Source organism: Meleagris gallopavo, chromosome 3 (assembly GCF_905368555.1).
Source record: "Meleagris gallopavo chromosome 3, MGAL_WU_HG_1.1, whole genome shotgun sequence".
NCBI classification, from domain to species: domain Eukaryota; kingdom Metazoa; phylum Chordata; class Aves; order Galliformes; family Phasianidae; genus Meleagris; species Meleagris gallopavo.
Genome location: NC_139406.1, coordinates 24,352,086 through 24,376,939, shown reverse-complemented (window position 1 = coordinate 24,376,939; position 24,854 = coordinate 24,352,086). Strand labels below are relative to the sequence as shown.

At 38.5% G+C, this 24,854-nt stretch overlaps 1 protein-coding gene across 1 annotated transcript in view; it reads right to left on the bottom strand.

The window, feature by feature from the left end:
- DAP (death associated protein) overlaps window positions 1-24,854 on the bottom strand; it is a 42,932-nt gene that overhangs the window by 16,529 nt on the left and 1,549 nt on the right. The window contains exon 2 of the mRNA XM_010708504.2: window positions 19,060-19,156. Coding sequence (XP_010706806.1) covers window positions 19,060-19,156 — 97 coding nt within the window. The remainder of the gene's footprint in view (window positions 1-19,059; window positions 19,157-24,854) is intronic.

Genomic DNA, 24,854 nt, shown 5'->3' with positions numbered 1-24,854 from the left:
TTTTTTTTTTTTCCTTTACTGATGAAGTTCAGCTGCAAAGAACAGCACTGAACAGTGCAAGACTGAGGGGATACAAGCACAATAAGCACAATCCACAGCTCAGAAAAGTGCTCACTGTTTGTGGGTGGAAATAAAAAGAGCCAAGCCCATTCTTCCCAACGACCAGATAGCTCATATTGTTTATTTATAAAGCAGTGGGTATTAGTACAGAATAGGAAACTATAGAGGCAAGATGAGAGACGAAAACTGGGGAAAAAGGAAAGGAAGGAAAAAAGAAAAAAAAAAAAGAGGGGAGAGAGGTGGAAAAGTCCTCTTCTTTGGCAGTACTGAAAAAGTACCAAAAATAATTTTTTAGAAAGTGGTGGAAGGATAAGTGCTCGTTACAACATAAGTGACAAGGGAGGAAGAAACATTCAGAGAAAGCAGTTCTTGTTACAACAGCTGAAACCTGCAGGTTCACATGTGCCTCTGTTAGGAAACAACTGGGAAGACAGTTAACAGGTTGCTGCTGCAGAGCACATCTGATTGCAACAGGATCACTGAAGCAAAATAACAGGATTGGTGAGTTCTGCAAAAAGAGACTGGAAATCCTAAATGTCAGAAGTGAGGTCTAGCATCCCACAGGTAATAATTAAACTGCCTTACCTCCAGATAGGTAGCAGAGATCTCTTACAAGGATAGCAGAGGACAACATCAAAAAGGAAATTCATTCCAACAACCCTGTCCATTAGCAAGTGACAGGAGAAGGGAAGCCAACCAGTGCCTCATAGCAATGTACACACAGCGCATTAAAATCCAGCACAGTATACGTCAATATACAAGGGAACAAACACATACTTGATGCTATTTCTGCCAGAAACACAAAAGCAGGAAGTTCAATCTACCTTTAGCCTCAGTCATTTGGAAAATACACCTGGGCACAAGTTCGGATCCCTCTGCAAGGTAATATGTCATATATGAGAGCAAGCAGCTCTCATAACCTTCTCAGCAACTAATCAATGCTCAAAGACTCTCATATTGATTTCACTTAATGCTATTTCACTAACACTTGACATATCAACCAATTTGACCACCCATTATTACCATTTCTTTTAGGTATGGTAATCTTGAGGAACAGATCAATTAAGAACTTGCATCAGGCTGGCAGGTGTGACTATTTATTTCTTATCTTTTAGCCAACATACATACTGAGAACTTCTGGAAGACTTTGCTTCATGATGACAAGACTCAACTATTTCAGGTAGGTCGCGTTCTGTAGAAGATCAATATACTAATGTAGCAATGTAAAGCTATAAATTAGCAGTATTTATGTATCCTGGAATATCTAGGGAATACTTACCTATTCAGTATCTCAGTCATTGCACACACAATGCGGCAGTTTCAAAAGCAGTTTCTAAACTTGGACTTGGAATCTGGGTTTATTGCATTAATATAACCTGCCATAGTTTCCAAATGGATTAGGTATTTACAATTTCTTGAAAGCCCAAGAGATCACAACCCTAAGCACAGAATGGACAACAAAAGCAGAGGCCAACTCATACACTAGTGTTCACATGACCTCATCCCTTGTTCCATCTTCCCTAGTGCCTTTCCTCACTGTTAGCTGTGGCTCTGCCAGCCATGCCAATAGACAGCAAGTTACAGATAACAGACTCATCACTACAAAGTTGCACTGGTTGTTCAGCGCTCAGGGCAGAACATCTCTGGAGGTTCAAATGCCCATGGCAATTTGCAGCTTCATGTGGAAGATCAGTAAGTTTTACTTCCTTTTAGGAGCACGTCACCACACGCACATATATTTTGTGAACACACCCATTTACACTGGCACTCCTGTTGATGAGAAATTAAATCAAGCAGCATGGTTGTGGAGATAATCAAGAAGTGGCTTCCAGTGGTCCCAGTAGCCTAATTAGTGACATTCTGGGGATGTGTACACGAGATTTCACCCTGAAAAGCCTACGCAACTCTGCAGGGCCATCCTGACTAACAGGTTGCTGCTTAGGTGCTGCTTAGATAACAACAAAGAGGGAACGTGCTTCTTCTCAGATCACTCTTACTAAAGTTAACTACACTTCTTATTGCTTTAAAACTGCTGTCTTGGATTATATTATCCCTTTAAAATGACCAAGCGGACATACTATTTACACAGTCCATAAAGTAAAACTGTCTTCTATGATTCTGCCTATTTTTGAGAACTAGAAGAACCACCAAATCTGAGAGACAAACAATGCTGAAAGAATTGAAAGAAACAAAATTACGGAGTTGTAACTGAATTAGAGAAGAGTAAAGTTGGAAAGGACCTCTAGAGGCCATCTAGTCCATCCAGTCCATGTCCTGCCAGCATGTACTTGTGAAGGATATTCTGTCCCAATGGGGAAAGAATGTAGTAAGAATCGAAAAGTTAAACCAAGAAGGAATTTAAAAAATAAACAAAACAACAAAATCAACTATTGTATTTTCTCCATGGAATCTAAAATCATTAGTCATTTCAATCAAGAATCATTTTGATCATGTTAACAGCTGCATGGAACGCTCACTTATGCAACTGTCACTGGAAGGCATTACACAATCTTAAGTGACAGTAAAGAAGCCTGTAAACCACAGTCCCTCTGTCCAGTAATATTTTAATAGTGTAAACTGTTTCCTACTGGGATGCAGAGGAGAAGTTGGCAAGAATACTACACACGCAGGTCAGCCTTAAGAGATCATTTATTTCCTCATTTCTCAGAACTAGGCTGTGTATCAATACTAAAAGATTAGTTATCAACTCTGAAGAAGCAAAGTACTTTTTAGGGACCAGCCTCATTCCACTTGGTTCAATCTTCACGTATAAAATCAAGGCTCCCTGGCCACCTATTTCCACACTGTTGCTCAGCACAATAAGGTCATGCAGTGCACCCGACTTTCTCTTTGAGAACGTCTTCCAAGATGATGTCTTTGTCAGTGAGAATGAATCCCTTAACCATTGCAGGAAATGTTCTCTAAGCCGCCCAACTGTTTAGTTGCAACAGAGGGATGATAATCTTGTATTTTCTGTGTTAACTATACTCCAAATTTAATTTAAAACAAAACAACTCACACATTATAAACTACCTCTGCTTTTTTCCAAATACTTCAAAATCAGTATAGATTCAGCTGAGGATTGTTTTCTGCAAACACATGGTTCTTGGAATTCATCAAGTAATGGAAAGCAAAAGATAAAAAGGTAAGGACCTTGAAGAAGCGCACAACAGTGGGATTCACATGAAATTATTCACTGGAACACCTCTAGCTGTACAGAAGTCAGAGCATATTACCTCTTAACTTTTAAAAAATTCATCCTGATGCTCCTTGAAATATTCATGCATGACTGACAGAAGAACTGAGACAGTTCCCACCAGGGCTCGACTTCCTATACAGCAAAAAGGCTCCCTACCCTCTTGTAGGTAGAATCCTTCTCACAGAAGATGATGATTTAAAAAAAAAAAAAAAAAGGATGTAGCCCTGCTTAGAAGAGAGCCTCAGCTAATGCTCCTTTGTAAAGAGTTTTCCCTTTGGTGTTTTGAAGGGGCAAAAACACATGAGGGGTCCTGAAGGTGACAGCAGAGAATATTTGTCCCATGATGGACAAAGGACACAGACAAGGCAAGACTTGTAGGAATTTTCAGGTGTGTGACAAGTCTGAATATTTCAAGCCCCAAAAAAGGCGAGGAGCTCAAAAACTCATCTAAATTTCCCAGTACTAAGTGAGGGACTAATGAGATATTTTATCTGTGCTTGTAAATTATACTTTGAAAGTATTTGTGCTTGCATGTATCTACTAGACACGCATTAAGGCACAGCAAATACAGCTCACCCTGTACAGGAGTCCTCAAAACTTCATGGGCTAAATGGGACTTCCTGCATTTTCAGCAGACTGCAATATCCTCCCACAACAATGTAATACACCAGCCACGCTTTATTATCATTGCTTCTCTGTGATGTCTCTACTATATACCCTTACAGAGACAAATCCCAAGAGGTCTAAGTGCAGAAAATATGAACTTGACAGGTCAGGCAGGAACAGATGAAGATTAAAAAAAAAAAAAAAAAAAAAGTCTGGGATTTGTAGAAGAGAAGAAAAGACACCTGAAGCTAAACTGGAGAGAAACCTAAAACAGAGCACACCAAGTGATGAAATGCAGGTTGTATTTAATGAAGAAGAGATCAAAGTTTTACAGCTAATATTCTGTATTTTTCTCCCAGAGTCCTGGTGAACAGCAAACTGAACATGAACCAGCAGAGTTCCCTAGCAGTACACAACGATGTGCAGACTGTGCAGGAAATTATCTTCCTCTGCTGAGGGCTCATTGGATCACATCTGGAATATGGCATCCAGTTCTATGCCTCCCACACAAGACATCAATACAGTGGAGTGAACTTAGTGGAACCACCTAGATGATCAGGGTGCCAGACCACTCAACCTGTGAGAAAAGGCACGAGCTAACTGGCTTTGTTCAGACAGCAGGAAAGAAGCCTGCCACTACCTACAAAGGAGGCTGTCTTCTGACATCTTAGATGAAGTCAGGCTCTAAATAGTGGTGTATGGTGGCAAGATAAGAGAAAATAAGCATGAACTGAAACAAAGATGGTTCACACTGGCTATTAGGAGAAATATTCTTACCTTGAGGACAACCAATTCTGTGGCCTCCATCTTTAGAGGATTTCAAGACCAACGTAAATAAAGGCTTGAGTGTTCTGGTCATTACAGTTGACTCTGCTCTGAGGCTAGTCTAGAGATCTTGAGGACCTCTTGAACCTGAATTACTACATGATCCAGACTCTGGACTGTGTTTGTAATATGCTTCATCTGTTCCTATTCAGCCAGGCAATCCACAGTTGAGAGCTTTCTGAAGTTTCACCATTGCTTTTGCTTTCAGCACCTGGAATCATCTCCAAAATGTAAATAACGCTTCCATCTAATAATGACCTGAAAAAAGACAGGTATTCAATATCTCTTGCTACTTTTAGAAGAAAATTGGTAAACCAAAGTTCAATGAAGTTCAAAGATTTATTTTTATTAAGCTTAGTTTCACCTAGTAACATTACCACTTGAAAATCCCTCTGGTAGCAGGATAAATAAAAGGAAGACAGCTTTTTTTGTTGTTGCTCTTCTGGAGATCACTTTCATAGGGTTGAAAGGTTGCATACTGGTCATTAGGTGGTACATTTGTATGAAATGAATTTTCTCCAAGTCTTCTCCAAGTAAAAAGAAAACTGGAAAAACAGATTTGATCACACAACACCATCACAATGATGAGCACTTTTAGATTCTCAAATTCACCAGAAGGGAAAGTGATAGTAGCAATAAGCTGTCATTCTTTGCTCTGGCTAGCAAATGTATGAGGTAAGGGCACTGCTAATATTTTGTATCTTATTCCTGGCCACAAAGCAACAGCACAATCAGAAACAAACATGCCTTTCTCTGCTCCTTTCTGTTCTTCAGGTTTGAATTCTTCTGCCACTCTGCTTTAAATCCTCCTTCAGTTCCTTCTTTCTATCTAGCTCCATATAAATCTCAGCAGGTCTCTCACTTAGTTCTCTGTCTTACCTAGTACAATTCAGGTCTCTTCTATACACACAGCTCCGCCTTCCCATTATCTTTTCAGACAATTACAATCTCTTCTTCCACATGCCCTGAATCTCACTTCTGTCCTAGAAAGATACTCATCTTCTCAGGACCTTTAATTCTTCTCCTTATTAAACAGTACTGATAAATTACTGCTTAGAGACACTACTCTCTATGTATTTCTGCAGCCAGGATCTTCTACTTATTTAATTCTTGCTGCAGAGTCAAAATGGAACTTCAGGAAATGGCATGTTTCTCTGCTGCCAATAACTAGTACCATTCTGTTGGCAGATTGTGAAGAGGAAAAAATAATTATTCAGGAAGAAAGAAATGCCTACTTTAAATATGACAAACTTAACTTTAAAGTTTTGCTAGAAATCTTTCTGGTACTGTTGTACAGTTTTGCTCACTATCACAAGGCAACAGATGATAAGAGTATAACACTTCTTCAGAAAAATCTATACTGCTGGAACAAAGCAAAGATGAAAAAGTGGTGGCAAAAGTAAAAGGAGCTGTCTATAAAGACAGTGCTCAATCGAGAATTACCTTTCTGAGAAAGCACTGTATTTCTAATTACAAAGCTAGTCTCATAGCAGTGTTTGGCAAGTTTCTTTTCTTTTTGGACAGACCTAAGTGCATTCTATGACTGCCTGAAAGGTACTGCCGAACTGGACTAGTGTGACATGGTAACAATAGAACTTTGATCATTCAGACAACTGGTTCCAATTTTAACTGCGTCAGTTGCAGCCTTTGCTTTGATCAGAGAAAATGACCTTGCTGTCCTTTTAAATCCAACTGCAATTAGTTCTTTAAAGTTCAAGTGATTCAAATGAAATCTCTTATGACCAAAAATGCAAATTAATGCTTTAGTTCTAAATACTGATAGTTCAGGGAATTCAGATTGCTCGCTGTCCCAGATACACCACAGAAGAAAATATCAACAGGACCAAAAACATAGGAATAAACATACTAACAAGTCACCAGAACTAGCAGTATCTTTATATGCCTTAGTAAAGATTATGAAACAGTTTTTAAAGTATTTGATTAAAAAAGCACAAAATTGTACATTGTTTCTACACAAGCATAATTTATAACAACTAGTTCCTAAAAACATGCATGTTTTAGCTCTTCTCTTCTCATTAAGTCCAACAATGGCTAGAGAATAGAGCTGAAAATAATTTTAGTACCAATATATTTATTGCATTTCCCAGAACATCAAGCTGTCAGACTAACAATTAATTTCATTTCAAATTAAACCTGACAGGCAGTTTCTTGATGAAAGAACATGGTTAACTAAAACACATCTCTTTCAAAACACCTCCTTCATCCAGTGCATGGTTTTTGCAATAGCCTCCTCCTGCTAGGTGATTCTGCTCCTCCTGTCATTCTTACTGTGAACACAGCAAACCTCTACCTTACCCTCTGTCAGTACACAGAACAAAGATTTCCCTCCCTCCCTAAAGAAGAAAACACAAGATCTTGACTTAAGTATTTCTATCATTCACTAATGTAGCAGCTAGTAAGGTATAAGAACACATGGAATATTGAACCTCTCTTACATTCCTCTGCTAAACGAGGATGACAGTATACTCTGAGGAACTAATATTTAATAAACACAGTATCCTCTATACTTCACTTCTTATCCTCAGATTCTTCATCTGTCTATGCCCTCAACTCTTTTGCAGATGAGGTCTACAAAGGAGCTCCAATGGAAAAGAACAATAACCAAAGTAACACAGCGAGGACAAGGCCTCTTTAGCTACCAGAAACAGAGGACATTCAAGGACAGAAGTCTTCACATATCTAAAGGAGAAAGGAAAAAAAAAATACACACAAAAAGAAATGCCAGCAAAATTAGCCTTGAAGACTTCCTCTTTTTAATTCAGTATCAGCCAGCATTCCCTTACATTCACAGACTCATCTTGCCTCGGGAAAAAGTGTCAGATATACAACAGCAAGCAAATTATACAAGAATCTGATAAGGAAGTTTCTTTTTCCCGCATCAGATGGAGGAGCCTTTATTTATTTTTAAGAAGTCAGCTGATAGATAAATGATACTATCTATGTACTGATATTGTAAGATTTTTAAACCCTGCAAAGTTCTTGCTTGCAATGACATCAAGTTTCTGAGTCAAATGTGCTGATATCGCACAGCTTTTTGCTTGGTCATTTAAAAATATTTTAAGCTATCCAGTTGCCTGAAATTTTTTCCCACCAATTAGAAAACAACATAATTAAAGTACTCCCTGTAGATATAATCAACCTTAGCTCAGTCCTTATGCTCTTAGAAAGTTCCAGAGTATCTTGCAAAGTTGATCTTTCTCTATTTAACAGACATAGCACGCATCAGAGATTGTTACAACTTCCTCAAAGCACTCTTATAGGACATTTTACAGAGAAATCTCAAGTTCAGCAGCTATGTTTCCTGTGGGCCAGATAACAAACAATATAAAACTATTTATGATTTGGAGATGAAAACCAAAAACCTGCATCTAGTTCATGAGCTTAAGGAAGAACTACCAGAGGTCTGCACAGAACACTGGTGTATTGAAGATACAGAAGTTTATTTCCTAAGTAAGTTGTACAACTCTGCACTGGATTCAACTTCCCCATGGCCCCTTATGGAGGACACAGCAGCAAAAGAGAGACATTTGTACCTCCACAGTGATAACCCTGCACTGGGGAGCAACGGTCCTAAGTTTAAAGCCAGATATAGAGAGGAAGAGAATAATCTGAAACTAGGACCTCTGCACCTCAGCCTACCCTAAAAGCGTAACATCATTCTGATTGCCTTGTAAGGTTCTCTTTTCACCAGGCCTAGTTGAAGATAGCTTACTGCGCTTAATATGAGGCTTAGTCCCTCATGGAACATGTTAGTAAGTTACAAAGAACAGGAGTCACTGCAGATACCTGTGACTAAAATATAAAATGGCCCTCGAGGCAAAAGAACAATTGCAAGTAATACTTTAATGACCACAGACAGGTGGGAACACAATCCAACAGTATTCATGACAGTTGTCTTTCAGAGGCTGTTCATAGAACTAAGCATATATACAGCTTTTGTTTACTATTATGAGACCATAAATTAACACAGCTGTTGCAGTTTCTAACTTACCATCAGGCTCAGAGAAAAAGGATTATTCACATCAACAGAAACATGAGAGAAGGAAAACAGTCAGCTTTGTCCTGTCATAAGACTCTAAGCTTTTTTCCTCAAGAAAGTTATGAGGTAGACTTGGAGGGTTAGTATTATCATCTGTACTGCATTTTGTACTTGATCAAATGGCCAGCATCCTTGCCTGTGACAGGAGGGTTGGAACTTGATGATCCTTGAGGTCCCTTCTAACCCAAACCATTCTATAATCTGTGATTCCAGAAGACTTAGCCTAGCCCCCCTGCTGGCCTGGAGAGTAAACACAGGGCTCAAACTCTATTCCAATAACATCAGGTAACAACTTCTTCCTTGCTGGTGGAAGAGAAAGAGGTTAATTCACATTCTGGCTGTAGCCTACATTTGATTCATTTTATCTGTTAGCTAGCACTAAATTGTGTTAGCTTATGACCAGGGCTCCACGGTGAAGCTTCTAACAGAATCAGAGCTATTGCTACAGAACAGAGAGATTTAAGCATTTTACCAGTTGTCTTACTCTGTTCACAGCATAGTTTCTAACACAATCTCTCTTTCTTTTCCTACTGTCATGCCAGAGACAGGAATCTAGCAAAGATGGCCAAGAACCACATGAATATTTTAGACAGCAGCCAGACTGCCAGCCTCTCGGAAGTGTTTCAGTGTGTGAGGCAATACAGACTACGGTGCAATTAAAGAAATCCTTATTAGATTTCCACACTGCTGTGATATATGATCATAAAAAATTCTCTACACAAATCTGCTTGTTCAGAAAGCAACCGGCTCATCTAAGAAAGGCCAAATGTTCAATATTCCCTTTTATTACCTTGTATTTTCACTGGATATTCCAGTCTTGTGTTACAAAAGAGAGAAAATAAAAGCATCTCACATCTCCTCTCTACCTGATTTACTGATAATCTCTATGATATCACTTTTATTTCGTAGTATTACAGAACAATTAAGACTGCAAGAAACACGAAAGTGACTGATCTGATGTTCTGTTCCAAGTGCCATCGCCTTGCTGCACCTTGACATAGGTGAAAGAGTTGCTTTCAAGTACCTCTTCTCCACTCACCCACTGGTGAAGAAGCTTTCCCTAACCCCCAGCCTCGCAGCAGATGGACAACAGACTTGCATCCTAAAAAGAATTATCACACCAGGAGTGCAGTAAGGGGGCAAGAGAAGCTCACTACGGAGTAGGAAAAGTCATGAACATCAAGTACCAGACACTGAATCACAGCACCTGTTTTCTACATAAAGATTTTCAGGTTTCTTTGTATACATTGGTATTTATCTATTCCAATAATTTACATTAAGGAAGACAAAGTACATCAAGGATAAACAGAAGCAAATAAAGCTTCTAAATCAAAAACATCCTTTTATTCACAATAATCTACAGACTGACCAGTTTCACTGCAGGATTTATTTGCAAAAACTATGCTTGTTAGACTAGCATGTAACTAAGTTTTTAATCTATTTTTTACCAGGTTGTTTTCCTCGCTCTTCAGCTGGGAGAAAAAAAGATAAAGATCTGTACAAAATCCCTGTCAGACTCGAGGTATCTTTTTTTGCTCCAGCCACTCTTATGTTTCCTTCTCTTTATATATTTTGAAAACTAAAACATAGTGTTGGATTTTTTTTGCTCTTTCACGCCAAATTGGATTTGGCAGATCATGAATCATCAACTAACAGTGCAACTCATATCTTAAATAAAAAAAAAAAATAAAAAAAAAATAAAAACATGTAAATCAAGTCCTTCTCTTTGCTTCAATGACTATTTTCACTCTTATCTGCTACAAAAGCTCAGTCTGTACTTATGCAGACTGTAGCCTGAAGAACACAGAATTACAAAATTTATGCTGCAGATTAAAGGTAATGGAAACAAATCTAAATAAATTATAGGAGATTTAAGGTGCTAACCCAAATATTGCTATGCTGAAACTGATCTCCAGGAAACAATCCTTGGTAATTAAAGCTAAACAAGTCTAAGAAGGAAGAAAAATTCTATCCTGTTTCATGTTGAAGAAAAATCCCAGCGTGTAAACCTTGGAATTTCGTTGTACGCTGCAGCAAGAAAAGCAGCTCCTACATGAATGCATTAGCAGCCCCAGCCCTATACATATACAGTGTTATACATATACTAAGGAATTCCCAGGAAGTCCCAGAGAAACCCAAACCCATCAGAACTGAGATCTGTGTGACTCTTGCTGAAGTATTTTTTTGCTAATTGCAGTTTATTTAACAGGATGCCTCCAACCAAGCTGCAATCACTGAAATGTTACAATAAATCAGGAAGCAGCAAATCTACTGCAGTGAATGCTTTCTAAGCAAGTAATCTGCTGCAATGGAACAGCTCTCCCAACTGCTACAGCAGACTAAATAAGACTGTTGTCTTTAATTCTTTCTCACGTGTCTCTAGCTTCTACCACCAGGGTCTTGGGAGCAGCTGCATGAAATCCTTTCCAGTTTGTCCCAAAGACAATTAAAAAAGAAAACATAATTCTAAAGTTTAGTTTCATTCTAAGCTGCTTCAGATCCTAACACAGTTGAGGCTGAAAAAAAAAAACAACAAAAAAACAAAACAAAAAAAAAAAACAAAAACAAAGGAAAGGAAGGTGCTACTTGAAAAAACTAGATCCCCTCTTGGCACACATGGTGTCAATCTCACACACCTCCTACTCATTTTTAGCTCATGGTGGCTTCACTTCAAACATAGGTTTTTGATTCTAAATAAATGAATAGCATCTGGTTCTTTGGCAGCTTTTTCTAATAGAAATTCAGACAGTTAGCTTTAGAAAGGATCTCAGAGTTGCTGAATACTTAAGTAATAACAATTTGGGCTTACTTGGCATAATGAAAATCATTCAATTACACTGTTTGGATTGGGAGACTTTTATGCATTATAACACCTTCAAGCTAGTATAGGGACCTTTATTTCATGCGTTACATTAGGATACCAAGAGAAAAATACAATGCAAAAATAATTGCTGAAGCTATTATCTTAGATTTTACATTTTGTATGGAATGTTTGCATGGAATGTCATGCTACATGAACTCTGTCACTCAAGATACTACTTCCCTTCACATTCATTTTACTCTCACATATGACTAAGCTTTCTCACTTTCTTCACCACACAGAATACATATGAATACATCACACAGACTCATTCTTTTACAATCTTCTTCTTACACCAGCTTGGCTGACAAATCAACTCAGCAATCCAGTTAATTTCATAAGACAACATATGTTTCTTCGAGACTGAACAAGGTTCTCACTGAGGCAGATGGTATATCTACTATTCACTTTGAGGGGTGGAATATCAGATCTTTTCTTACATCACAGAATACTTGGAATACAAAAAGAGTTACCCATAAAACAAAATAAGTAGCACTTTGATGGTTTTATCGACTTACTCTTTCAAGCATCGAGAAATACTGGAAGCATCTTCCTGTATGAGAATGCATCATCAATAATCTTGTCTGGCTTCTCCTCCTTCCCATTCATATACAGATGTTTTCACTTAAACAGAGATATTCACAAACACTTCTCTTGCTTTACAGAACTTCTGCATTTAAAAATCAGTATTACATACCCTATTTTAGATAGTGGCATGGTTTTATGGTTTTTTGTTATTGGTATTTCACATCATAACATCATGCAGTGCACTGGGAGTTAAAGAGTTAATGCTCCAGTTCTGTGGATTGTCGATAGTTCCAGGTATCTGGTTCTCAGAAGAGAAGAACTACATACTACATACCCCAGAGGACTTAGCATGTTCTGTTCCCATCTTCTGTTCAGATGGAAAGATAGAACTGTTTGCACATCATGAGAGGTCCCTCTTTATTGCCTTTCTGCTCATTCTGGCTGGACATCTCACCCTCAGCACTAAAACCTTCGGTTTTTGGACACTCATTTTATTTATTAGATTCAATTCCTGTTACAGTGTGTTACAGTGTGTTACAGTGTGTTACAGTGTGTTACAGTGTGTTACAGTGTGTTATCTTGTATCCTTTTTATCTTTTCTAGTAAATGAGTTTGTTTCTCCTCAGATCGCTGCCACTGTTTTGTTTTTATGCCCATCTTCCTAACCTTTTCCCCCTCTCCCTTTTCCCAGCTCATGGATCCGTGGGCCCCCTCACAGTACTAACCCATAAACAGTTGGCAGGTAGTTACAGCTAAATCTTTAACAATACATGCAGTTGATAAGGTTCAACACAGGTCATAGCGTTATCTTGTTACTTCTCTGCATGACTGGTCATCAGGAAAAGTTATTCTCCTGAAACAGTTGCGTGAAAATTGCTAATACTACTTTTGTTTATGTAATTGAATTATGCATAGCTCAACTTTATTAGGCTTGAGCATCTGTTAATCATAAATGCTCTATGCAAAAGATTAAGGCAGAAGATGAAAAACGAGGTGGGAAAGTGTGTTAAGAAAAATATCACTTCCATAAAGGAGAAGAATGTAACACTTAAGAAGCTGTCCTCCTAACTGTGAATTTAAGTCTAAAATAATAAACACGAAGAGGATCAGATAAAAAAAAAATATCTACAAATGACACAATCTTTCAGAAAAATGAAGATATTTTGGAGAGTGGAAACCTATTTCCCTTACTGGGGTAAGATGTTCTGTACTCTTTTTAAGAATATCACAAAAGTATAATCGCACATCTTTACAGTCTTTTTGATAGCAAAACTGCCTTTTAGCCTTTGAAATATTTAACCAAGTAAAGAAAAAGTGTGAGTCACATCAAACTCTAGCATGAAAAGAGAATAACACCAACGTTATCTGCGGTTTGTATTTTTCCCAGAAACTGCAAGCATGTGTTCACAGCCAGGGTGCTTTTTCCATTTCATTTCCCCCAGACATTTCATCCTCTAAGGCCAAGAGTCTCCAAAATTCCATACCCGAGTAATGAGAGCTCAAAAACCGAAGACATGAATAAAAACCCTCAGGAGTCACAAGTACTACATCCACACAGTTAATCAAGTTTCAGTTTTCACATGGTCAACCAAAATAATACTCTCTTTGGATGAAATCTTTGCATCAAAACACCTCAGCTCACAGAGGTAACAGAATAAGGCCCCAAAAAGATCGTGAGGAAAGACAAAAAGCAGTAAAATGTGAATTGTCAAAAAAAGAAAGAAAGATATGGATGTTGATGACTGATACCTGTAGATATTATCAATTTACTCCTGCAAAGCTGCCTATAGTGATACAATAGCCCAAGGGACCTTTTAAGGCAAAGAAGTGGCATCCTCCACAGAAAAGTCTGAGTCAATCCTTGACCTATGCAGAGTTGAGTACTTCCTCTCCAAAAACTAAAGCATTTGATACAGTATCTTATCTATCCCCACCCATTTCATTTTTTTTAAACTTTGAATACTCTCTCTACTGCTCACTTTTCCACCATTTTCACTTAACAGATACAGGAACACAGATGAAGAGGAGCTCTTTCAGATTTGTGTTGGTGAACGACACACGATAAACATTAACACGCTGTTTGTTCTGAATACATATGGAAGTAGAGCTGCCCATTCCTGGGGTTTGGTTTCTAAGTTCAACAGTCTATAAATTGTCTTTTTTTTTTTTTTTTTTTTTGACTCTGTTTAGAATTTCCAAGATTTTCTTTCATCAAGCAAGTATTATCCCTAGAACAGACAACATTAGAACAAACTGGACTGAAATATCTTCATCCATGACGTTCATTACCTCCTACAAGCCTTGTGTGCAAAGTGAACTGAATGTCAGATGATGTCATTTTCAGTACTTGGTTATGATATATGGCAGCTACTCTGAAGTTGAAGGGCGAGGACCTCAACTCTACAGTTCCTGCACCAGCTAAATAACCAGAACAGAGTGAAATGCAAGAAATAAAAATAATTTCAAGGGTTTCTATGCTTAGGGTGTTAATAAACATATACACTTGTGCTAATGGTTTAGATGTATAATCACTTCGTACTTTTTAAATTCTACCATAAGTTCGCATAAAGTGGGCTACTACATAGCAAAAAATTTCAGTGACAAAAGACTCTTCTGTGACAAATGAAAACAGAAATATTGCCTACAGCTTATTTATTGTTAGTTGCAAGAAAGCTAACCGAGGAAAAGGTAAAATAAATTTATTCCTGAATAAAAGTACATAGCCACTGTCCAGACTTCTGAGATTTTCACTGTGCTTCTCAAGGAAAAAAAAGTGTAACTAAACTAAAATATTCAAATTTTACTGCATTTATATTCAGTAATTAAATCACTGTTATTATCCCGCCCTGTATCAGAAATGAAACAAAAGAGAATAATCTTTAGTCCTGAAAGTCTTGGCAGCTTATTGCTTGTTAAAATAAGAAAATGAACCAGACATTTGCCTTATTTTCTCTTTTAACCATCCGGATACCAATATATCTCGCTATCATTTCTTCTGCTTGAGGTCCTAAGCTGACAATGGAGATCTTGTGCAAAATAGAACATGCATTCTAATAACATTTAGAATTATGAACAGTCTATTTATTCCAAATGACAACGAAGAACCCTGAAAAATGACAAGTTTCTATTCACAACCTTACTTCTAATTGTATGTTTCACCTTCATCATATACCAGAAAACTTTCCAGCAGTAATCAAAATGACTGTTAATCAGAACTGCAACATTAAAAAAAATTGACAGATATCTGCAGCAATTACAGCAATAAACTGTTTGATCAGAAGTTTACCCAGACAGTGTACTATCTCCAGCCAAGCTAATCAAAATCCATGTTGTCCTAGAGAACATGAAGGCCAAGGACTTCATCCATGCCTTCAGGTTCACCACTGACATCCAGGCCACAGCGACACTACTGGCTTTGGATTTCACAAGCACAAGATTTTTTTAATTCACCTAAATCCAATTTCTGCCTTCTTCATTAAGCTCTTCTTCACAGAATCAGACCAGCCATTCCTCTTTAAATAAAACTGTAGTAATATCATTACCATTTGAAGCTGAGAACTGTCTTACAGAAAAGGTTTAAAATTAGTACAAAACCATCTTGCCACATATTAAGAGATCACAAAATTCCATGATGAAAAGTCAATCATGAAATAGTAGGCTGTCACAAAATGTTAATGTAGGAAGCAGGACTGAATAAAATATTTTGGAAACTAAATTACAGTAACTGGACTGCAAGGTGTTGAACAACTAAGTAAAAGAAATATCAAAGATAAACCTGGTGAATGTCATTTGGTAGGTAGCTTTGTCGCTGTGCCATTAATTACTTCAATTACCTATATCAGCTTCATTTACACTAACTCCAGAAATACTAACCTATTGCCTTATCCTTCAAGCACACTACAAAAACAATGTTAGCCTCTTCAAAGCCACAAGTACTTCTACAAAGTCGAGCTCAATTTTATTTATTTTTTATTAAACAACTATTTAGATTCCCATGCCGATGGACGTGCAGACTTGGAAAGGGCACATTCTCAAAAGCTCCCACGGAATTCTAGGAGAACTTGAAATCCTCTACCACGACTTAATGCCAGTTCCACTAGTCTATCCTCAACTAAACCTACAATGAGATTAGAAAAACTGCTAGATCACTGCAGCCTCCCTGTGAACGTACACACTGTTATTCTTTGTTTTATTATTTTCTCTTAAATCATTGTGAGCTGGTAACACCTGCTAAGAACTGCTTCAACATGTTTGCTTTTTTGTTGTTTTTTCTTTCTTTTTTTTTTTTTTGACTCTGAATGCAACATGGAGTAGAGATTGCATCATATCAACAATACTGCCTTAAAATGGCTGTCTTAAAATGGCCAAAAATGGCTTAAAAATACCAAAGACTGAAAATTTAACAGTAGAAAGTTAGAAAGATCTGTTTAGTGAAGAGACACTTTTATGTCTCTTGACAAAAACTATACTGATGCCAGAGAAACCACAACAGAACACTAGTGTCATCTTCTACCACAGCTGATAAACCTCTCTCCATTAGCATTAGAAATCCAAACGTTTTGGAAGGTCACCATGGACCACCAGATGCAGAGGCACAGAATTAGGGATTGCATCTTCCAGAAGGAAAGCAGCTATCATGCTGCAAGGCATGTTAATTTAATTCCGACAGCTTTATGTACTATGACCTGAGGAACTTGCTTATCCTGTCTACAGCTAAATAACCACTTGCTCACATCTACAGAATGTACAGCCATCAGCTGCAGATGTATTCCCGCAGGAACCTAAAACAGGCACATTAAACTCTTTACCCTCATACAGAAAGGTCTCCCAGTTCTGCTAGGAAACCTAAAATTTTATAATCCACGCTGGTTTCCACCTAGGTATGCTCCTTATATTTATCCTGCCACTTTCCTTCACAGGAAGACTTAAAAGAAATTCAGACCAATGTTATTTGTATTAAAAAACATGCTCAAGAATAAGTATGCACAAGAGCCTGAAAGACAGATAACAGATGGTCTAAAACAAAAGCAAAACAAAGAGCAGGCTCCAAGTGCATATTTTGACAATAAATTTATCAAGTTGCTAAGGCAATGGATTTCACGAGGTGCAACAGCTAACTAAATTCCAGTTAATAAAGTAGGTACAGAAGCCGTCACACTTTCTACTCTCCTTTAAGAGTAAAAATTGATCCTGGATCTGCTTTACAATATTAATGCAATTAACGTTAGCATCTTAACTAAGACCAGGAGGTGATCTGCCCTCCCAACCTCCTAGTCATTCTACTGCCCCCACTTTTCTTTCCATTGTGGATTATCTACAGGCACCCAACCCCAGACTCTTCACAGACAAAACTAAACTGGAATATGTACTTCAAGGACACACCTAACACACATACCAGCTTTTACTGGTCATTCAGTCTAAAGTACCAAACAAACTAGTCTCCAGAACACACACACACAGTGTGAACATTAAGTCTTTAGCAATGTTTCCACCTACAGATTTGTTCCTTTCATGCCATGATACTTGCTGAAGCAGACATAGCCACAAATACCAACATAAAACTTAAACTTCTCCCTACCCTATTTGACTCACAGGGGAAAATGACAATCCTGTATAAAGAAACAAAGCAGGTAACTAAACTATACCAGAGATTTAGATCAGTGAATAGTAATAAAAGCCTTGTCATTTGGACCCTATTGAGATTCCCACACTGTGATGTTGGTATGTCAAAGAAATGGAAGAAACAGCAGGTATAACACACAGGATAAATAAAAGCATGTAAACCCAAGCAAAGTTTAAATTACCCACAAAATGCGATCCCTCCCTTTGGACAAAACTCAACTGCAATACAGACTCTGCTCCAACTTACACTCCATTAAAAAGAAGAACAAGGTGACTAATTTGGTTAGCAAAGAAACAGCAGAAACTTTAGTTTTCCAACCTTTTATTTGAAAACATCAGTTAAAATCATTCTCTCCTTCTTATAAGAGCACTACTTCTTTCCAATGCAAAGTGTGACTCGGAACAGTTTTCCAAAAGTAGTCAGTTTTTATTCAGACACTTTTGCGATGTTTATTTTTTCTTACCATTGTTTTAGATGTTAAATAAACATTACTTAAGTCAGTGTCACTTAAGCAGAAGAATAGTGCTCTCATTTTATTTTTTGCTATGAGCAAATTGTAAGGACAAAGCAATGCAGTTATAGCTAGTACATAAGAGTTCTAGGTAAATACAGTGCTGGCTACAAAAAAAAAGAGCAAGCCAAGGAAAGCAGCAAAAAAAAATAGGAAGCGTTTGTATGAATGTTCTGAAAGTACAGCTTAGTTCATTGAACCTCTCCTGCTTTCATTTCTACACAGCAGTTACTTAGCATTTTAAGCAGATTTATCACATAACAGCTGTCTGTCTTGGTATCCTCCACCACGAAAACAGCAGAACGCCCACCTAAAGTGGCTCATGTTAATAACTTAATTCTTACTTGTCTTGACACCATATTGCCAAATGCTTTACAGAGAAAGAATTACAAATTGAACAGCAAAAGGACTCCACTAGCACACAGCAAGACAATCTCATATAGAGAATGACAACCTAAAGCTTGTGTCCAAATGTGCCTAGCTTCTGTTTCTGCACAGCCTGAAATGATGTTCAGAGACTTTTAGGAAAGATGATATCTTACTTAAACTGCTGTGTTTTATTTCCCTCTAACCTTCTCCTACTTGCTTATTTAATAGAGGCTCAGTGTAGAAAAAATGCCAGAATTTCCAATTCTCTTCACAGAGCACATAACTTGCTTGCTTAAAATCAATTTTATAATAGAAAAACTGTACCATTGCTTTGCTATCTACAAGTAAAACAAACTGCTGATAACGTTCAAGGCAATGGAAATTAGCTGCAGCTTATTCACAAAACCAAAACACTCACCTGCTGGTTTCCCAGTCTTGATCATCCTTATCTTTTTCTTCTTTGGTATCAGAACTGTGTGGGTGTTTCTGCACAATCCGCATCCCACCCGCCTTAACTGGAACAGAAATGAGAAAGACAAAACTTCACTTAAACCAGCACAAGTGAATAACAAATGCTTTATTGATGACCTCTCCACACACAGTATATTGCAGAGTAACTTATAACAACCACTGTTTGATAAAGGGGCCCAAACTGTTTAACAGAGGCAAATCTGAGAAGCATTTACTTCAGGACTGCATCTGTCATTCTCATTCACATCATGCCATCTTTGTTCATCCTGAGAAGCAGCATTTCATTTCACCGCCTGCTTCCAACACTGTTTCAGAACATTCAAGTCTGTTTTAACTCTCCCCCCACCTCTGTTAACTTGTAGTACTCAGAAGAAATTGAGGCAACGGCTTGCATAATAGTATCCAGAAGGTCACAAACTTTAAATACTCCCATAAAACAAGACGGGCAGAAGAATCTCATTTGTCACTTTAAGTGAGAAATGCAACTCAAACATTATAGTGGTAATATTTATTAAAAAAAAAAAATCATAAACAGTATAGTAAAAAGCAAGTTTTAGGAAGACTCAATTTGTATTAAAAATAGAGCTTTTTACTTTGCAAGACCATCGTTACCACATCTCAAATCCTTGTCATGTTTCAGTTTTAGAAATGACGTAATCACGAAATGCATCCCTTTGAAATACAGATTGAGAAGTGAAAGCAAATCCACTTACATTCACATCTTCACCTACCCATGTGAAATATGAAATAAGAGCTAGATCCAGACTGTAACACTGCAGCAACTAAGGAGAGCAACAGCTGGGTCCTTCTGATGGACTTTCTGTTTTAATACTGTAGGTTTCTCTCTGCTTCAACAATTGCTCTGCATGCTTACAATCAAACATGGGACATCATCACAGAATGGTTTGGACTGAAGGGGACCTTTAAGATCATCTAGTTCCCAACCCCCTGCTACAGGCAGGGACATCTCTCTCTAGACCAGGTTGCTCAAAGCCCCATCCAGCCTGGCCTTGAGTACTTCCAGGAAGGGAGCATCCACAACCTCACTGGGCAACCTGCTCCAGTGACTCACTACCCTCACAGTAAAGAATTTCTTCCTGATATCTAGAATAAATCTATCCTCTTCCAGTTTAAAACCATTTCCCCTCATGCTTTTGATGCATGCCCTTACAAAAGTCCCTCCTCAGCTTTCCTGTAGTTCCCTTCAGGAACTGGAAGGCCCCTACAACATCCCTCAGGGCCTTCTCTTCTGAAGAGCCCCAGCTCTCTCAGCCTATCTCTGCAGGGGAGGTGCTCCAGCTCCTCTGATCAGCTTTGTGACCCTCCTTTGGAACTGCTCCATCAACTCCATGTCTTTCTTGCATCGGGGTCTCCAGAACTGGACACAGTACTCCAGGTGGTGTCTCATGAGAGCAGAGCAAAAGGGCAGAATCGCCTCCCTTGACCTGCTGGTCACACCTCCCTTGATGTAACCCAGGATACAGCTGGCCTTCTGGGCTGCAAGTGCACAGTGCTGGCTCATGCTGAATCTTTCATCGACCAACAGCCCCAATCCCTCTCCTCAGGGCTGCTCTCAAGCCATTCTCTGCCCAACCTGCATCTTTGCTTGGATATAAGAGAATGCATCACAACAAAGTGGAAGAGTTCCATTCCAATCAGTAACCACATCAGAAAACCACTGCAGCAGTCACAAAAAGAAAATCTACAGACAGGCTGGTTTGTGCTCCTTGTTTACACAAGTGGAAGGTCCATGGGCAGCTTCAGAGATGGCACACTGTGTGAGCACAGTGCCAGGGCACATGCGTGGGTGACTAGAAGGGAGCTGAAGCAGCTTGCTGCTGTGGTTAGGGCAAGCTAGGACTTCTGACAGCCCCTTGCTACCCACCTCACAGAAGTTCAGGCACAGTGGTTCAGTGCGAATCTCTGAAGACTAGGAACAGGGCAAGCTCTTAACTTAGTTCTTCAGAGCAGCAATGAAACATACACTCCTGAGTTTAAGTTTTACAGCCTACACTGAGGAAGGCAGAGAGAGTAACCATCCCCAAGGAAAAATGCACGTTAGGTCCTTGTATTTGTTAAATAGATTTTTAAGTTTCATGTAATATTTGAAAGATATAATTTTGATTTGATAAATGACATTAAAGACAAGCAACCAACAGAAAAAGAACAAAATACCTTTTACAAACCTTATCATGCAATAACAAAATACACAGCATATTCACCAATTTTTGTGTTGTCTCCAGAATAAAACTAAAATATTTTAACATGTGAGACATGTTTCACGTGGGACAGGGAACAACAGAAAGATTAGGTAGCAAATACATGTAGTGTTAAAGATGGAACAGATATAAAAAAATCCTCTTGATTTTTTTCTAGATGCAAACTCCTTACAAATTCAAGTCTATTCATAAAAATAAACACTGAGTCTTATCAAGCACTGTCTTGCTCTAACATCTTGATTTAACTTAGTTAATCAAAGTCTACAAGCTAGAACAAGAGCAAGACCCACCAGCTAAATTACTGACACCAAGGCATTTCTGGAAGCCTAAAATACTTACTTGCAGTACTCATTTTGCTTTACCTTCATTATTTTTTTTAACAGTAACTTTTAAACCTAGTCTCACTGAATAATTAGACCCTCTTTAACTCCATTTCAAATTCTTTTTTGTAGAGGATGCTATCACCCATCTGCCAGGTCACAAACAGCATTTCTGAACAATGTTCCCACACTGCAGCTTTTCACCATCTAATAGAGAACCAGGTGAAAGGACCCGAGGATTGACCTGGTCTAAAACATCTCTCCTCTTCCATTATATATCATCAGCCTGGCAGCCACTTGTTTTCTTTTAGCTGACAATGGCAAGGATATCCAGCTAACATTCAGATCCTTCTGCAGGTAGTTATAATTTGAATTTCTGAAAACAAAAGTGAAATATTGACCCCAGCCTCCTGTACGTACAGCTGAGCTACATCTATGCCAGCCATGATACAACACAGTAATACCTAAACTAGTTTCAAAAGACTTGAGAAAGAGTATCTTAACACCACAATTCATCTCCCTTTTCTAAAGATTTCAACCCAGCAACACACCAGCGTGGACAGAGAAGAAATGATTATATGCCCCAACTTGAAGGAAAAACACTCCATTTGTGAGGTTCTCTTGGATTAAGAGGATTCATGTATTTCCTACTTGCCTAGACTTTAATACAATGGCTGGTCAAACGCTCTCCACAATGATTTTGTCAGTTAAAAACTATTCTTAAGAGAATATGAGCTCAGATTCTTTCTAGAGCGGAAAAAGGACTTAAATAACTGAGAAACCACCTTCCAGAACATTGCCAGGAATACATGCCCCAAACAGGAAGGTACCAGCAATTGCCCTGGGATCAGGAACAAAACACTTCCCGTACTGAGACGGGTAATTCTGCAAACCTCAGTCTGCAGTGCTGCTGGCACAAGGTCCCTGTGAGGGCAGGGGATGGGAATGGCTGCTGTGGAGCTGATGAGGTACCATCATCTTCCACAGCATGAAATGAAGAGGGGCTCACCTCCCAGCAAACTCTGGGAACGGCAGCAGAAAGGTCCAGTTACTGGATAAGATACAGTTTTTAGTTACTAGTTGGTTTTCTCTAAGCTGCAGACAGGACTGTCTTGTTTATCCTATGAATGAAGCCTGCATTCTTCTTACGGGTACAGCTACTCTGGACACCTCCCAGAAATGCACTAAGCAACCTGCTTCATATTTAAGGTGACCTGGAATCAGCAAGCATTCTTATTTAACCTTCCCTCCCACTGCCACGCTCCTAGACTTCCAAAATAAATCACACCAGGCCAGAAAGCACCAGGCACCTTCAGAAACATTGCAACTGAGTGACCGCTCTGACCACAGCTCATTCAGATGGGCAGTGTGTAGCTTCATGGCCTAGGGCAGCCCTCCCTAGGCACACCTTCTGTTCAGGTGAAATAATCCCATTCGCAGCCTCTAGAAATCAACAGCTTAGCCAAGATCTTCAGCTCCTTCCTGTTCACCTTGAGTGCAGTGCTAAATACTAGTAATTTATTTCTCATGAGTCACATTAGTATAATGGAAGCTGTTACCGTAAGATGTATGAAAACCCAAGACCAAGAGAAACCTTAAACAAGCCCTTTTGCATGCTTAAGGGAACAAATATTAGCATCTGACAAAACAATGGAAGTAAGAGTTATTATATACCTTCATTTCATAGAAATCCTGGCTTAGAGCTATTTGTTCTAATGCAGAACTAAAGCACATCACTATTTTCATGAATCCATTGTAAAGCTTCATAAATAAACTATTACCACAATCACCTTGCTTTACTCATCCAGAGTAGTTACTGGAAGAAATGAACAGCTAAAAGCATAATTACACAGCTCTTTTCAGCTGCTGCAAGCTATACAAACCTACACAGCATTGTATTACAGACACATTGATCTTACTGACAGATATATATGAGGGCCTCAACTTAAGCTTTATTAAGTTTCAGAAAGGAGTTCAAAGCCACTTCGTGTACCCTGCTACCAACCTGAAGTCTTAAGGTTTCTATTTCATTACCCTTTCTTTTTTCAAGTGTTTTTCTTGTCTTTTTTGTTTTACCTATGGGAAAAGATCAATGCAGAGAGGAAGCTAGCAGACTGCATGCAGTCAGCGAGGGCTCACAGTGCACATGAAATATAATCAGTTTGTCAATTCAGCTTCAATTTCATGATCCAAATCTTTCCTAACTTTTATGCATGTGATTCATACTCAATGGTATTGATTACAGATACAACCATAAGCAGCAAATCCACAGCTTTCAAGCTGTTAGTCAATGAAGTTCTCCTATTTACAGCTTTGCTTGGCTAAGAACTAGCCTATTGGCTAAGAATTAGCCTATTTGAACTGACTACAGGTTATTCTTTCATTTTTATTTTTTATTTTTGAAGAATTCCTGACTTATTAAAACCTCTGTGCAAACAGCCATATGGCATTACATTACATTATTACATTATTCAAGGATCTAAACCAGCTTGGGATAGAGGATTAAAACCTAGCTTCAGCCTCCATAGTAAATATAAACTGCCATTAGTCAGCATGTTCACCGTGGATTTTCAAAGCATTCAAAGGACAACGCATCAGAAGCACTCTCCTCTGACAATCAGTTCAGAACCATCCTCTTCCTGAGATGACTCAAAGATTCTGTAAAACATCCGTTTCCCTCATCTCACAGACAGACTTTGCAATCCCCTTCTAAAGCTGAATTGGTGCACACTCACAGGACACCCTCAGGGTTGCTAAAGATCTTAAACAGTAAACAGCTGAGTAAGTTCTTCAGCTCATATGTGGATGCACATTTTACAAATGGACTGAAACACTGACAGCAAGGAAAACCTGCTGTATTCCAATTACAGTTTTGCACTGTGAATGATTCACTTTTAAACTGGCCTATGGAGATTTTTAAATAACAAACCATTGATTGAGAACACAGGCTTTGAAACAAAACCATCAAATAAGCAACAATATAAAAAAAATATAACTACAAGGCAGTTAGCTGGAAATGTCTACCAGTCTTCCTTCCTCCCCTTTCTGCTGAGGGGTTAGGTGGTCTTCTTGTTGCACCAATCTAACATCTCAGTATTTCCTTTATCCTGAAGCAAACATTCATTTACATCATCTCAAGGAGACCGAATTTCAACAGCAATGGCTTCTGTTGCCTGAATGAGCTACCAGGAGATCTAACTAGC